General features: G+C 35.7%; 1 protein-coding gene across 1 annotated transcript in view; it reads left to right on the forward strand.

The window, feature by feature from the left end:
* Nucleotides 1–17103, forward strand: part of Zfr (zinc finger RNA binding protein) — a 76276-nt gene that overhangs the window by 45098 nt on the left and 14075 nt on the right. Inside the window, exons 11-16 of the mRNA XM_012517172.2 lie at nt 1025–1187; nt 2420–2625; nt 3552–3702; nt 6276–6417; nt 11942–12039; nt 12888–12983. Of these exons, the coding sequence (XP_012372626.1) occupies nt 1025–1187; nt 2420–2625; nt 3552–3702; nt 6276–6417; nt 11942–12039; nt 12888–12983 (856 nt within the window). The remainder of the gene's footprint in view (nt 1–1024; nt 1188–2419; nt 2626–3551; nt 3703–6275; nt 6418–11941; nt 12040–12887; nt 12984–17103) is intronic.

Raw genomic sequence — 17103 nt, forward strand, 5'->3', positions numbered from 1 at the left:
AAGCTTGTTCTAAGTAGGTGCTTTAGACCACTGAGCCATCTCTCCAGCCCCAATTTGTGTATTTTTTAATGGCAATAGATATTAGGAGTTGAGTTAGTGCTATTGTTTCTAGCCAGGACATTTGCTTCGTACTTTACATAGTCTCAGTTATTCTTGGTATGTCCCAAAGAGACTATCTAATTGAGCGTAAATTACTATTTGTCAGTGTTCTGCATCAATTTTTCTGACTAGAGAAATATCTCTTCTACATGTATCATAAATGTATAGCTTGAATATATTTTAAGAGGTTCTCTCTAAAGGACAAAATGGAAGTCAGTTTCTTTAAGGATGTGAAGAAAATACCTAAATGTCATACATGCACATTAGGTCTTTCAAATAGCATTGATTGGTCCTTTTAAATGTAGAATTTGTATTTGCAAACTACCTTTAAAAGTACTTAAAAAGTGCCAGGATAAAAGTAAAGCTGGGATTTGCAATGTCTGTTCTTTATACTTTGTCTTTAAGCTGTAAAGTTTCAGTTTGGTTTGGTTCGGTTTTTGGTTTTTGTCTTTTGAGACTGGGTTTCACTATGCAGTTCAGGCTAGTCTTACTGTAACCAACCCTCCTGCCTCAGTCTCCTGAGTGCTGGGATTACAGATGTACCACTAAGCTGTAAAATTTTATTTTTCCTTTGTTCAATTTCAGTCTTTTTCTCTTCCTTTACTTCTCAATGTAAGAAGGTAAAAGATGGGGCTGGTAAGATGGCTCAGTGGTCTAAAGCAACTACTTAGAACAAGCTTAGCAAAGCATAGGAACCGCGGTTCAATCCCCAGCACCACATGCCAGCCAGCCCTGCCCTCTGGTGGGTTGAGCTGGCCACACACACACATAAAAAGGTAAAAGAAATTGAATAAAGTAGGGAACAAGAAAAAGCTACCTAGGCTGATTTGCAGTTTTTAATGATTGCTTCTTATGTCATTATTGACAGAAGTTCTTGGCTTTTCTTTTTATTGAAAGTCCCATAATATTATTCCTTGTGTTTTAGGCGTTATGAAGAAGACATGTACTGGAGAAGAATGGAGGAAGAACAGCATCATTGGGATGATCGCCGCCGAATGCCAGATGGAGGCTATCCTCATGGTCCTCCAGGTCCATTAGGTCTTCTGGGAGTCCGACCAGGCATGCCTCCTCAGCCACAGGGTCCTGCAGTGAGTGGCCACTTCATTTATGTTGTTAGAAGATAGTTGGTGGGGAGCTACTTTGTAGACTTAAATAGCCTCATCTTGATGGAAATTTTTCATCTGATTCAGAATTTTTCCCACTTCACCAAAGGCTCTCAATTCTAGTGCCTTTAATGCACAGAGACTTGATGAAGTTTTATTTTCAGTATTTGCAAGATTAGGGAAAATGTCTTTTTTTTATTATTTTACATGAGGCTTTTTTTGTATTTGTTTCTCAGACAAGAAGGGACAGCCAGTTTTTCAACCAACTCCTTTAATTTTTTTTTTACTTACTTTTTAACTGATACATAAAAAAACAAAAATTGTACATATGAATGTTTTTTACCTTTCTCTTAACAATAATAGAACCTGTTTTGTTTGAAACATAAACTTTCTCTCTCCCTCTTCCTCTCCTCCCCTCCCTCCCCGTCTCTCTGTCTCTCTGTCCCTCTCTCTCTCTTTCTCAGCAGTACTAGAGATTGAACCCAAGGGCCTTCCCACTGAATACATGCCCAGCCTTTTTTATTTTGAAACAGAGGCTAGGGGCTGGAGAGATGGCTCAGTGGTCTAAAGCACCTACTTGGAACAAGCTTGACAAAGCATAGGGACCGTGGTTCAATCCCCCAGCACCACATGCCAGCCAGCCCCGCCCCCTGGTGGGCTGAGCTGGCCACACACACACACACACACACACACTAAATAAATGTTAAAATAAATAAATAAATAAATTAAAAAAAAAAAAAAAGAAACAGGCTAAGTTGGCACTGCTGGTCTTGAATCTGCTGTCCTCCTGTCTTAGCCTCAGAGAGCTTAGGATTATAGGCATGGTACAGCATGCAAAGCAATAGTCACTGGCTTTCAAGGTTTACTAGAGATCATTTCAAGGCTAAGGTTATAACTCACTGATAGACCCCTTGCTTAGCTTGTATAGTGCTTAGGTTTGATTACCAGCCCTGGAGGGGGGTGTGGGGGGGGGCAGGACAGCATTTCATAGTCTTATATGTGTGTTATAATTTTACTTATTTTGAGACGAAATGTGTATATACATATATAGATATACTCTTGATGTTATCTTTCCATGGTTTGTTTTTATTTTACTGAAATTAATAAACAAGATAGTTTTAAATTGACATTTTGCTTAACTTATTCAAACTTATACATACATATATATAGTTTACTTCTGCTCAGAAAGCATCTTAAAATAAATCTTTTCTTTCTAGCCTTTACGTCGCCCTGACTCATCTGATGACCGTTATGTAATGACAAAACATGCAACCATTTATCCCACGGAAGAGGAGTTACAGGCAGTTCAGAAAATTGTTTCTATCACTGAACGTGCTTTAAAACTTGTTTCAGATAGTTTGTCTGAACATGAGAAGAGTAAGAGCAAAGAGGGAGATGATAAGAAAGAGGGAGGTAAAGACAGGTGTGTTTTCCAAGTTGTTTACCATGTGTATTTTTTGTTTTCCTTATGTGGACTTTTACATTTGAAATAAGAGAATTATGAAGGCTAGTGTCTGTCTTAACTATACTTTGTTAATACGTGAAATATTCAAGTGCTTTTTGCTAAAATGAAATATAATTTCACTGACATGCAGTTTCAGCTTTAATTTTAGTCCAGTTTTAAATTTATGTAAGTATATATATGGTATCTGTTTCAAAGCAGCCTTTACAGTTTTCCAGTTGAATTCAGTTGCTGTTTTAAATTTTTAATTATTTGTTGTATCTGTCTCCCATTCAATCTTGGTTTTTGGTTTGTTTGGTTTTTTTGGTGGAACTGGAGATTCTCCCCAGTCCCAATGTTTGTTTTAATACCTATTTTCTGACAGTACTGGATGTAAAACATGATCTAAGACAAAGCTTATAGCAGAGTCTTTTATGTCAGCTTTGCAGTGTGCTCTGCAACTTTTCTTTTCCCCTTATCACTTGGATGTTTTTCCTGTCAATGCTGGGCATTAAGCATGGGGAACTCTAGTAACCTACATCCCCAGTCCTTTTTATGTTTGTTTTGTTTTTAGAAAAGGTTGCCCAGGCTTCAGCATTTTGAGTAGATATGTTTTACCTATAACCCATACTTAGTTCATCCTTTGGGAATGCTTTTGTATTAATACTAAGTATCACTCTGACATACAAAAATGGAAACTTTGCAATTGTCCATGTGAGAACTTGACTCTTATTTATTTTTAATCTATATTGCTTATTCCAATGAGCTATAGTTAAAAATGCTGTTTTTTTCTGCTGTAGGTGATCATTTTAGTCATATAAAAGTCATTTACTAATGTGTGTTTAGAGAATATCATGACTCTTGTTGAGAAAAAAATGTTATTATAATGTAAGTTGATTTTGCTACAGAGCTTTGAAAGGAGTGTTGCGAGTGGGAGTATTGGCAAAAGGATTACTTCTCCGAGGAGATAGAAATGTCAACCTTGTTTTGCTGTGCTCAGAGAAACCTTCAAAGACATTATTAAGCCGAATTGCTGAAAATCTACCCAAACAGCTTGCTGTAAGTATTATGGAAATGTTAAAGTTATCCTTTGTCTGGTTTAAAAGTGGTTGGCAGAACTAACTGTACTTTTGGTTTAAACCACAACCAGCCTTTGAAATTTGGCCTGGCTTTCCAAATTGAATTTTTTCTTTAATTTTATAAACTGATGAAACTGTTTTCTACCTTGTCTTTTTAGGGTTTGTTTTTTTTGTTTTGTTTTGTTTTTGTTTGGTTGGTTTTTTTTGTTGTTGTTGTTTTTTTTGTTTTTTTTTTTTTTTTTTTTTTTTTTTGTGGAACCGGGGATTGAACTCAGGCCCTTACGCTTGCCAGGGAAGCACTTATTCCACTGAGCCATCTCCCCGGCCCCCTTTTTAGGGTTTCTTGGTTTTTGGTTGTTTTTTTTTTTTTTTGCGGAGCCAGGGATTGAACTCAAGCCCTTGAGCTTGCCAGGCAAGCACTTACTCAACTGAGCTATCTCCCCAGCCCCCTATCTTTTTAGGTTTTATAGTGCTATATTTGACATGAAGCCATCTTGCTAATTTATTTAAAAATGTGAGATTGTAGCATATACCAATCCTTTTCCTGTTATTTTTCTAAGATTTTTGAATCATAAGGTGATTTTTTTTTAAGAGCAGAAAGTGCTTTTTTTTCTTTTTTTAAAAAAGACATGAATAGTAAGCTTATTTTTTTAAATTCATGAATCTGTTGCTTACTCCACTGAAAATGTTTTTAATGAAGAGTTCTTTCTTTAAATAAATTGCTATTGTCCCCCTTAGCGATTTATTCTGTATATTTTCCTTGTACATGTGTATGATAAAGTTTAATTTATTAGTTGGTTGCAGTAAGATTAATAGCAATAACTCAGTATAGATCTTAGCAACAACCCGAACCTTGATGTGATTTTTTTTTTTCTTTTGTTTGCTTCCCTTTTTTTGAGACAAATGTCAAATGTATGTTGTCCACAGTGGTCTTAAACTTCCCTTTGTCACATCTGAATTGCCAACATTAGTCTCACACTTTGGGGCCATTATTAAGTAAAATAAGAATTGCTGGAGTACAATCATCACCCTAACAATCAATTTGATAACTAAGACTGCCATTCAGTAGCCCATGGGCAAGTAAAATACATAGGTGGGATACGTTAGGTAAACAATATTTCATGAGGCCAGATGAGGCAGGATAACTCATAATTTCATGTTTTATTTCTGGAATTTTTTTCTTAATATTTTCAAATTGTAGTTGGCCACAGGTAAGTATAACTTTGGAAAGTGAAATGGATGATAAGAAATGAGTATTGTAGTTTGTTTTCTAATGTTTGTAATATCAGGAAATATACTTTTTTTTTTTTTTTTTTTTGTGGAACTGGGGATTGAAGCTAGACCCTTGGCGCTTGCCAGGCAAGCACTTAATTCTACTGAGCTATCTTCCCGGCCCCTAGGAAATATTTTTTCTTGTTTTCATCCAGGATATCTTGGCAGTGTATACTTAATAGAGCATTCTCTTTTTTGTAAAAACAAGAAGAGTTTACATTGTCAGACTGACAGGTCAAAAATAATGATTCCTTGAATAACTTTAAGTATAATTATTATTTTAAAACTATGCATTATAAATTCAGGGGTTGGACTGAGGTAATATGGATTCTGTAGACCAGTGCTTGACCATAGTAGAACAATAGATAACAAAGCAGATGCTATTAACACCCTCTGAAAGGTAAGCACTTATCGTGGTTATATTAATTTTATTCCAGATTATGAAGTTTCATACTGTGGATGAGTTGTTTTTTAAATATTAGGAACCCACAGATTCAGAATTTTATGTCCACTTCTTAGCTATGTTGATGATGCTAGATCATTGAAGAAAATAAAAGATTTGAAGGCCTTAGAAAACTCATGGAATTAGCAAGAACCATCTTGATCCTAATAATGGTGTCTGGTAAACTACAGAGCATAAAATAACTGTTCTAACTAAGCCATTCAGTAGTTAAGCTGCAAGCAGGTTACTCTTCCCAGGTCTACCTGTTTTATTGTATAATTAAGTGAAATAAAATTTGTGGCTACGCATAATGGCTCCTGCTTCTAATCCTAACACTCAGGCTGAAGCAGGAGGATAGCTGTGATTAATTTGCCCGCCTTCAAATCACTAAATAATTGTTATATGTCTGTCAAATTGCATTAATTTTCCCTTCTTCTAGTTATTGACTAGAACTTTCTCACTATTGATAAGATGTAGATCTTTTCAATTCACAGAGTGTACAAAGGGAATGATTACATTGTGGTTCCTGGATATTTGCTTTCTTTTTCACATTCTATAAATACAAGAGATAAATGTAGCACTATTTCTTTTATGCAAGAGTTCATTTAAGAGAGATGTCATAGGATATAAATAATAGTATAAGCTCAACAAAAAAAATTCTGAAAATGAAGTACAAGAGATTAATGATACTGGCATATCTGGCAGGCTTTCTGAGCAAAGGTAATATATGATCCAGTCCTTGTAACATGATTTAAGGTCGTGAAAATTAAGCCAATAATAAACTATTTGTGTCTTTTAATACAGCAAATCCAACTAACTCTTATATCTTCATTACATAGGTTATAAGTCCTGAGAAGTATGACATAAAGTGTGCTTTATCTGATGCGGCAATAATTTTGAATTCATGTGTGGAACCTAAAATGCAAGTCACTATCACCCTGACATCTCCAATTATTCGAGAAGAGAACATGAGGGAAGGAGGTTGGAAAGCCATTAAACATTCTACTCTTCTATTAGCTATTTTTTTTCCATTTACCTACTCTTTAAGATGGCACTAAGCCCTAGAAGGCAACATGCTGGCATTACATATGAATTTGATAGATTTTATTTACTTATTTAGCAACCAGTTTAAGATCATTTTGTACAAAGTGAATGTTCTTCCTAGTGATTTTTTTTTTTATTTAAATAAAACACTCAATATGATGTGTGTGTGGTTTTTTTTTAATGCTAACCTCAGATTTCTGGGAGGAAAAAACCTTCAAATTTATTTTTACCGGCATAGTTGATACATGAAAAATGTTTGCTAGCAACTAAGGGGCCACAACTTTAACTTCCAAGAAGTTCTTGTTCTTGCCTTCTCTTTAAAAAAAAAAAAAAAAAAATGAGTGTTGCACAAACAATTGGCTTAAAGTTCTTGACACTTAACTATTTAAAGATGTTTGTTAGGTTTGTAATTGTGAATTTGGCTTTTCCTAAGGTAAATATTTCCAGTTCTCTGAGGTTGCTCTTTGGCTTGGAGCACTGTCATACATACAGAGCATCCTTATGTATACAGATTTGGGCATTGGCCTGAATCTCATAATAGAGATACTGAAAAATAAACATGTAGATATAGTTAGTAAATTGTAGACAGCTCAGGATTTTTAAACTTAATTTGCAATTGTAGAATATGAAATCCTGCTGGTGCCAGCAATGTTGCTTTAGGGACTGTTCTGTAATATTTTCAAAGCTTCAAGAGCTTTTAAGCCAAAAAGCATGACCAGTCTGCAGTATGTTGATTCTGTTGTTTTATGGGTCAGATAAAATTTACTTTGTTTCCTTTCATGTTGTTTATACATTTTATTGAATATGCAATTATAGTCTACACTAATACTTCTTTGTGATACATGTTCAAGAGAAAAGACTTGGGCCGGGGAGATGGCTCAGTGGAATAAGTGGTTCCCTGGCAAGCGCAAGGGCCTGAGTTCAATCCCCGGTTCCGCAAAAAAAAGACTCTTGTTACTTATTCCTTTAAATTTGTTTTCTTATAGCAAAGCAATTTTTTTTAAGACACTGGGCTTTTCTCAACCCAAGAAAAGAATATTTTGCCCAAAATATCATGGGAGACATGTCTAATTTTATATACTTTTTGTATATGTGCCATATTAGGATTTTTGTGTTCTATCTTAAGCTTTGCATCTTAAAGCTAAATGAGTTTGTGCAAAGAATATTTTATGTAAACATAGATTTCTACTCAGGATCTGGCCATGGATGTTGTTGGAAAAAACATTTCCTGAGTTAGTCTGATGAGGGTCATATGTAGGATATGACCATTATGATTCGAAATTTTAAAATCTGCTAAAATGCATTAGAAATGTTGCTATATTTACTATGCAGTTATATTGTATAACCATGTCTTTATTTCAGAGTACAATTTGTCTAATTATATCTAGACTTAACTATTGTAGCATAGCACAATTTTATATTAGTGTGAAGTTAATAGTGTTACATTTGTGGTAAATTATTTGATAATCTATCCCTTCTAAAGGAAACAAAATTATATTTTTGTCTGACCCAGACTTGAGTTAGAAGTATTGTTTTGAGTTTCATAAATATAAATGTGATCATAAGGGAATGGTCAGTCCAAAATTGAAAGATTTTTGCTTCAAGACACTGAGCTGGAAAAGTTGAATGTGCAAAAGCATAGAAGCAGGATAGTGAGCATTCCTTGCTGTAGGTAACTGCAGCAAACCATCTTTAAGCTTCATTATGAAGATTGCTTCTTTCTTGCTGCAGAATAACGGTATGTACTCTCTCTCACTGCAGCTCCCAGTCAGTGCTCTGTGTCTTAAAATCATTTAAAGCCTATAGCTTGCTTTGGGGAGTTAGTACAGGAGTTAAGGAAGGCTTTGCCGGAAGAAACATTGTTAAATCATGAGACTCATGACTTGCATGTAGTATGGTAGCCTCTTTAATGTATAATGGTCCTGTTGAATACAAAAATTGACTTAATAAAATGATTAAATTGTCCAAATAACTGTTAAACACATGACAGATGGATCTGTTTTATGGTATTGTGTTTGACAGTTATACATTTAGTGAACATTTAATTGACTTCAATGGTGAAATGTTCAAAATGCTCTAACCCTTGCTACAGAGTATTTTCTCTGCAGCAAATCAAGTATTGTATGTGTTTTTTTCCACCTGTAGCTGTATCAGGCCGGTCCAAAGCCTTCTAGCAGAGGGAATTGATTCCTGTCAGGGGTTGCTGCCAAGACATCGGAAGGATTTTTGACCAAGGTTTTCAAAAGCTCAGTGTCACATCTGCCATTTGATCCAGGAGGGATTTTGGATGCAGAGTCTGGCATTTATTGTCCTTTGTGTGGCTGTTTGTCTTTGTTTCTTCTAGAAATAAGCAGTGTTCACACTAGTTTTTAAATGGTTGAGTAGATTATATATTTTACATAACCATGTTAATTTAAATTAACATTCCCATTAACTTTTAATCATAAAATAGTGTGGACACAGCATGTCTTCTAATTGGTGATTAACCCCTTAAAATTAATGAAGTACATATGTAGGATAAGAATTTACATTTCATTCTTATAAATTGAATTTTGTTTTTTTAACTGGCTGCTAGGTAATAAGTATAATTTTAGTACAATATATCTAAGGGGTTAATCCAACTTGAAATACAAAAATGGGTGCAAAAATCCACACTAAATTTAATAAAAATTTCCTACTTATAGCTCGTAATTTGTTTTTAACTTGTAGTAGGTACCTTGACATCTTTAAATTTGTATCACTGATCAAATTTTCTAAAGTTATGAATGTTTATATAGAAAAAGAAAAGTTCTTACATATTGGAGGAAATTATAAAATTATGAAATAGCAGTAGATGTTTAAGACCTTTAAGAAGGAAACCATACTCATTTGCATTCTAGCTTTAGCAAATTAGAGACATGGAAAGAGGTCCTTTAGTTATGTTTTGCAAGCTTTGCGAAGTGGGAATGCTTTGCTTTTTTTTAAACCATGCTTTCCCATGTACTTGTCCTTATCCCAAAATATTTTTCCTCATATCCAAGTTATTTGAGGTCAGTAATTGGCCTCAGGTTTTGGAATTACTACTTGTTGTGTCTTAATTCTTCTTAGCACCTTGCCCCTTTTTATTATCTATCCTCAAAGTACCAGAGATTTTGATGACATAATTGCTACTCCCAGGTCTTCTAGAAAACCTCTCATTTATGAAATTATTTGAAGAGTAAGAGCTAAGGAAAAAGTACGTAGCCACTTGATGGCACATACCCATAATTCCAGCTGGGTTTTTTGTTTTGTTTTGTTTTGTTTTTTGCGCTACCAGGGATTGAACTCAGGACCTTGCTCTTGCAGGCAAGCACTTATTCTACTGAACTATCTCCCCAGGCCCTGCAGCTGTTTTTTTTTTTTTTAATTTATTTGATGCAAGGTCTCACTTTGCAGCTCGGACTCATAATGATCCTCCTGTTTTCAGCCTTCCCAGCACTGGGATTACTGGTGTGCGCCATCACGCCCAGACTTGGTGGCCGGCTCAGTGCACCCAGGGGTAGGGCCAGCACAGCATATGATGCCAGGGATTGAACCCCAGTCCCTGCGCTTGCCTAAGCAGGTGCTTAGTCTGCTGAGCTAGCTCATCAGTCCAATCAAAGCGTTTAGGAGACTCAACAGGTAGATCGCTGCAAGTTTAAGGCCAACCTGAACTATATAACAAGACCCTGTCTCCAAAAAAAGAGAGAGAAAAAGGGATGTAATTTTTATTAATTTTAAAACAGACATAAATAAATAGTAATTAAAAAAAAGACTTTTTAAAATGTAGTTTGCCCAGATGTGCAACTATGCTCTTAAAATCATCATACCTTTTTCTTCTTCCTCCTCTTTCTTCTTCTTCTTCTTCTTAATTTGCAAATGAGGTGGGGAAAGGAAACAATAAACAACTAATCCAGTGAATAAAATGCACCCCAAAAGGTTTTTTTTTTCCTTTGAGCTAATCAGTGAATTATTTTGACATCCTAAGTACCTTATGATTTTGGTGCTCTTTAGCCAGAGGATTGTTACACAGTAGGTTACTTTACATACTGTAAAAACCACTGAAAGCTGTGCGTGAACTAAGTGGAAATAATTACTGTTTGCTTATCAGTTAGCGAATTTATTATTTTATGCACATTTTACACATATATTTAGATAAAAATGTAGTCAGCTCTTTGACTACTTTTGTGAATGATTTTTATTATTGTAAAGTTAACTTCTGACCTAGTTCAAGTCCATATTTTTTTTACAAGTTCTTCTAGCTCATTTAGCATGGGATTTTTTTTGGCAATACTGGAGATTTAACTCAGGACTCTGCGCTTGCCAGGTAGGCGCTTAATCTACTGAGCTATCTCCCCAGCTCTCATTTAGGTGTTTTTTGTTTTGGGGTGGTTTTTTTTTGGGTTTTTTTTGGGGGGGTTTTTTTTTTTTTTTTTTTTTTTTTTTTTTTTTTTTTTTTTTTTTTTTTTTTTTTTTTTTTTTTTTTTTTTTCTTTTGTTTTTGTTTTTCTTTTTTTGCAGAACTGGGGATTGAACTCAGGCCCTTGCGCTTGCCAGGCAAGTGTTTATTCTACTGAGCTATCACCCCAGCCCCTCATTTAGGTTTTAACCAATTTAGGATTTTTTTTTTTCTCCTTTCTCCGAATGCCTTCAGGGTAGGTTTGGCTGGTTTGAGTTCTGGGGATTGAATCACAGCAACCTGAGCCTGACTGCTTTTTTAGGTTTTAACCAATTTAAAAGACCCTACATATTACTTATCATCAAAGCATTTACCTTCTTGCATCCTTTCTATACTTTAACCATGCTAGTTACTTCTCTTTTCTGCTCTACCTGTTGTTACCGTAGAGTTGTTCTTGGGAATTTTTTTCCCCCCTTTGGAATATTTTTTACAAAATCTTTGCGTTGTAGAGTGTGTTTCACACTCTGTTATAGTTAAAATTCTCATAGGGAAGAAAAAGCTTTTAACAGAAATCGCTTGTATTTGATTCTTCATTCTTTTCCTGATTATTATTGTATTGATTGTTTCATATTTATCATCAGTTCTTTGTTACATTAGCTTCAGAATAACTTCTGATCACTTAGAATACTGAACAAGCTCAGTAGCTTATTGTACATACTCATTTATTATGGTGGATTTTTGTGTTCCCTCCTGTCTTTTCTTTGTGCCAGTGCACTGTGTCCAGTAATCTTTCCTTTTGATTTCATTTGGGTGGGTAGGGTTTATATTTGCAAAACAAAACATTATTATTATTATTATATTACTGAATTAAATTAAAGTTTTAACTTAATTTTTCTCCTGCACATTGGATTATGTAAATTTACTGAAAATAACTTCTTGAGTACATTAAAAGTGCTCTAAACTCTCAAATGGCTCGTGTGACACTGATGCTACTTTAAGGAAGTGTCTTGCTCACCTGGTCAAACACCCATTCCTTACTGCATTTTGCCAATTCAATCCATTTTAGATGTAACCTCGGGTATGGTGAAAGACCCACCGGACGTCTTGGACAGGCAAAAATGCCTTGACGCTCTGGCTGCTCTACGCCACGCTAAGTGGTTCCAGGTTCGGAACATCATTTTACTTTTTTCTTGTAGCCTTATGAGAGAGTAGTTCAGTTCAATATGTTTAACTGTGTTTAAACATTTCAAAAGGTGCCCAAGCAATACTATTTTAAATTAAATCTCGGAAAATATGTTGACATAGAAAACTGGTTATAAAGATCTGCATATTGCAGATATTATTCATTTGACAATAAACTTAGGTTTTGGGGGTGTTCTGTAGTTCCGGGTTTTTTATTTTTTATTTTCAGTGACTATATTTAAAGTTGACTTGTTAAGGAACCACATTTGTGTATATATATTATGTTCCATAAGGCTGCAGATTAACTTTGCTTTAAATAATAGAATATGTGTTTAAAGGCTTTGTGTATAGTTGTAAGATTTTTCTCCCTTTCTCTAAGTTATTAAGTGTAGGGAGTGAAAGGTGAGGAAGCAGCTGTTTGGTTTAGTGACTTTGCAGTCATGCAAAGGCACAGAACGGAAACCAAGCAGATTTCCTTAGCCTTTCAGTCCCTAGACAAACTTTTTAGCTCTTTACCTTTTCTTTTATCTCTAATGTAGGCAGATTTTTTTTAAGTTTACTGTTTTAAATGAACACAGGTCAAGGTTCACAGGGGATCGAGAAATATTATTCTTGTATAATCTGTTTACTTTGACCTATATACCAGCTTTTAAATACTAACCGTGGCATAAAATACTGCTGTAAATGGCAGCTCATTGAATTCAATTTTCAATCTTTTTTGTTTTTATCTGAGCTTCCATTGAACGGTGGTATTTTAACTTTTTTTTTCATCAAGGGATATTTTCAATATTTCTAAGATTAATTTAGTTGCTTTTTGTGTTGCACTTAAGGCCAGAGCTAATGGGCTACAGTCATGTGTGATTATCATTCGAATTCTCCGAGACCTCTGTCAGCGAGTTCCAACTTGGTCTGACTTTCCAAGCTGGGTAAGTAGTATGTAACTGCATGGTTTGAAAACAAACATTCAAGAAATATTTCTGCAATTATTTTTTTATCTTCTAAGTTTACATTTAATTATTAGTTTTAGTTTTGTTTTCATTAAATATAGGTGAGATTAGTTTTATTGTTTTGGGGTGGGTTTTTTTGGTTTCTTTTTGAGACAATGTCTCACTATGTAGTTTATGTTGGCCTTGAGCTCACTTTGTAGCCGAGGCTGCCTTGAACTCACAAGGATCTCACAGGAGTAGCTCAGCCTTCCGAGTGCTGGGATTATAGGCCTGCAGCGCCATACCTGGCTTGTTGTTTTTTCTTTCTTAATTTATTTTGGTACTGGTAATTGAAATCAGGATCTTGTACTTGCCAAGTTGGTACTTGAGCCCCTGAGCTATATATCCCCAGCCCCCATTTTTTTAGAATTTTAAATTTTTCTCAGCATTAATAAATGAAAAAATTACACTTGGGCTCACGTAGTGCAGTAGTAGAATAATTGTTTAGCCTGGCCAGTCCCCTTTTTTGTTGTTGTTTGGTTGGTTGGTTTTTATGTATTTGGTACAGGGTCTCATTGCAGCTCATACTTGATCCTCCTGTTTTCATTGTCCCTAGTGCTGGGATAACAGGCATACGTCCCCACACCCCATCTAAGCCCCTTTGTCTTATCTTCAGTACTGGAAGAAAAAACAAGAAAAATTATACATGATTTTTTTTTTTTTTATGTTTTTTGTTCCTCTGAATGTTTACTGTATTTTTTAATACTTTAGAGCATGTAGGTATGGTAAGACACAGGCCTGCCAGAGAGATAAAATGACCCTGGCCAAAAGTGAGTTTCTGTCTCAAAAAAAAAAAAAATATATATATATATATAGCAATAATTAATTGCTTTACAAATGAACTGTATCTTAAAAAGTTGTTTATCCCTTAGGCAGTGTTCTGTTGATGTTTTTAAAATTAATGCTGCTATGATTTCTAGAGGAAAAAAATATATTCACATATGTTTTTTTTCCTTTCTTCATTTTGTTTCTCTTAATTTCCCATGTGATTTGAACATTTTTAGTTCCTTAAAACTTAAAATTCATACAGGAATTCATTGTACCAGTGTTAGATCAGTGAGAGTTCTATAGCCAATGTTACCTTAATTTTTTTTTCTTTTTTAATGTTCAGATTGTGGGGAAAAAAATTCAGATTGTGTTCTTTACTACATGTGTCTTTCTTAACAAAATGTATCTTGGAGCTCTTTTAAAAGGCAATTCAAGGGGGCTGGTGAGATGGCTCAGTGGTCTAAAGCACCTACTTGGAACAAGCTTGGCAAAGTACAGGGACCACGGTTCAATCCCCCAGCACCACATGCCAGCCAGCCCTGCCCCCTGGTGGGCTGAGCTGGGCCCCCCACACACACATAAATAAATAAATAAAATTTTTTTTAAAAAGGCAATTCAAGGGCTGGTAAGATGGCTCAGTGGTCTAGAGCACCTACCTAGAAAAAGCTTAGCAAAGCACAGGGATCGCGGTTCAATCCCCCAGCACCACATGCCAGCCAGCCCCGCCCCCTGGTGGGCTGAGCTGGCCACACACATAAATAAATTTTAAAAAAAAAATTTTAAAAATTTAAAAAAAAGGCAATTCAAGGGGGGGCGAGGGAGATAGCTTAGTAAAATAAGCACTTGCCTGGCAAGTACAAGGGCCAGAGTTCAATCCCCAGTTCCGCAGAAAAAAAGGCAGTTCAAGGGCCAGCCAGATAGCTCAGCAGGTTAAAGTGCCTACTTAAGCAGACACAGGGACCAGGCTTCAATCCTTGGAGTGCAGTGCTGGCCCCACCCCCAGGGCACACTGAGACACTGCACTTGAGACTGGGTGTGGTGGCACACACCTGTAATCCCAGCTCTTGGGGGGCTGAAAATAGGATCACCATGAGTCCAGTCTATGTAGTGAGACCCTGAAGATCCTCTACTAAAATACATAAAAAATAAATAAAAAGCAGTTCAGTTTACTTCATTCTCTGTATCAATTATGTGATATTGCCTTAGTGTATGCATACCATTCATAGTGTCCATGTGGTGAACATTGGGGTTGTTTACAGTCTTCTAATGGAGAACTATATGAAAGACAAAATGTTACTCACTTTTAGTAGATCCTTAATTTATTATTGGCATTTACAATTTTCTCTTAACTACACAACATTGTTGTATTACATAACATTTTTAAATAGTTTATATAAAAAGAAAAAAAGTTTGAGTTTAGCAGTACAGAAACACTTGCCAGGCATGGTAGTGTATACTTGTAATCAAGCTACTCAGCAGGCTGAGACAGGAAGATTGCAAATCCAAGTCTAGCCTGGGAAACATAAGGAGACCTTACCTTGTCTTAAGATAAAAAGGCCTCGGGCTGGGGAGATAGCTCAGTGGAATAAGCACTTCCCTGGCAAGCGCAAGGGCCTGAGTTCAATCACCAATTCCGCAAAAAAAAAAAAAAAAAATTTTTTTAAAGGCCTCCAAGTGTAATTCAGTGGTAGAACACTTGCCTAGCATGGACAAGTGCCTAGGTCTCATGTACAGTATTGTGGAAAGGAAAAGTATATTGGCTGTGCTATAGAATATGAGAAGTTATTCTGCCTGTCTACTTACACTCTTACACTTATTAACCAGGCATGCTCCATTACTACATCTGATTTCACTTGGCCCTGGCAGCTGTTCTATTCTATGAATCAGCTTTTTAGTTTCCACATATGAGAATATGCAGTACCTATGCCTGACTTATTTCATTTAACATAATGTCCTCCAGTTCCACCCATGTTGCTGCAAATGTTAGTATTCCATTCTTTATTATGTCTAAATAATAGTCCATAATGCATTTGTAGCACATTTTAATGATCTGTTGATGAATTCTACCTTTTGTGAAGTTTTTGGTTTTTGTTTTGGTACCAGGAATCAAACTCAGGAAGGTAAGCTTGCCAGACAGGTACTTAGGCTACTGAGCTATCTTCCCCGGCCCAATTTTACTGTTTTTGTTTTGGGTTTTTTGGTGGTGGTGGTGGTGGTTTTTGTTTTGTTTTTGCTGTGTCGGGGAATTGCTTATGAGAAGTAATATGGGCTGGCTGCTGTGACACAAGCCTGTAATCCCAGCACTCAGAAGGCTAAGGCAAGAGGATCTTGAGTTCAAGGACAGCTTCTACCACGAGACTTTGTCCCAAAAGAAGAAAAGAAAAAGTAGTGTAGAATTGGGCTACATTGCAGCCTTGCTAGCAGACTGTGACTTTGTATGTATATATGCCTTTACCTTAAAACCCAAGATGGACTACTATAGGAGTCTCTGTTTTTGCAAAAACCTGTTCCATTGTTTTCCTGACCTTAATGATTATATCCTTTCAGGGACAACTTCATTATCCTCACCCCCAGAGTGGGCTTTGGATATGTGAAGCCAGTTTAGGGCCTTTGTGTTGAAAATTCACAACCATCTTTGGTATTTTTTTCGTCTACGTTATGGCCAACTTCTGTTACTGCAGTTAATTACATGGGGATTATTACCATTCTTCTGCTTTTTCCTAATTTCCACAGGGCTGGCAAGGTTGCACATTTAGTATTTTTCTATCCTCTGGTGAGATGGGAGGACAGAAGAGGTTATTTTTCAATGAAAATTTATGTTTCTAAAAGAAAGTTTTTTGTGTGACTATACCATGACTCATTCTACCTCTTTTGAGATGGATATTGCTAAAACCTTTTGAATTTTTGTTTACTCAGTTGCCACTCCCACCCCCACCCCTATTTTCTGCCTAGAGAGCTCAGTAGGACTTAGAGTAGGCCAAGCAACATAAGCAGTTGGTTTCTTGGAAATACTTTGAGTCGAGCTCTTACATTTTTGCTTAATGGCAGTAGCATGTGCAATGTAACATTTCTTAATCATGTTTTTAGGTAAATTTGAACTTCATTCAATTTTATTTAATAATAAAATGACTTGACTTTAACAAATGTTTAACCATGTCTGTTTCTATGGTCTTTCCTTTACCATTGCTTTGACCATGAAAAATTGTGTAGCTTCAGATTGAGTTTTTGTCCTGAATCCTTGACAATGAGTTAAAGAAATATTTGATAGAAGTGATGAAGAATTTTTAAATGA

The sequence above is a fragment of the Octodon degus genome, unplaced genomic scaffold (genome assembly GCF_000260255.1).
Source record: "Octodon degus isolate 3935 unplaced genomic scaffold, OctDeg1.0 scaffold00149, whole genome shotgun sequence".
In the NCBI taxonomy this organism is placed as follows: Eukaryota; Metazoa; Chordata; class Mammalia; order Rodentia; family Octodontidae; genus Octodon; species Octodon degus.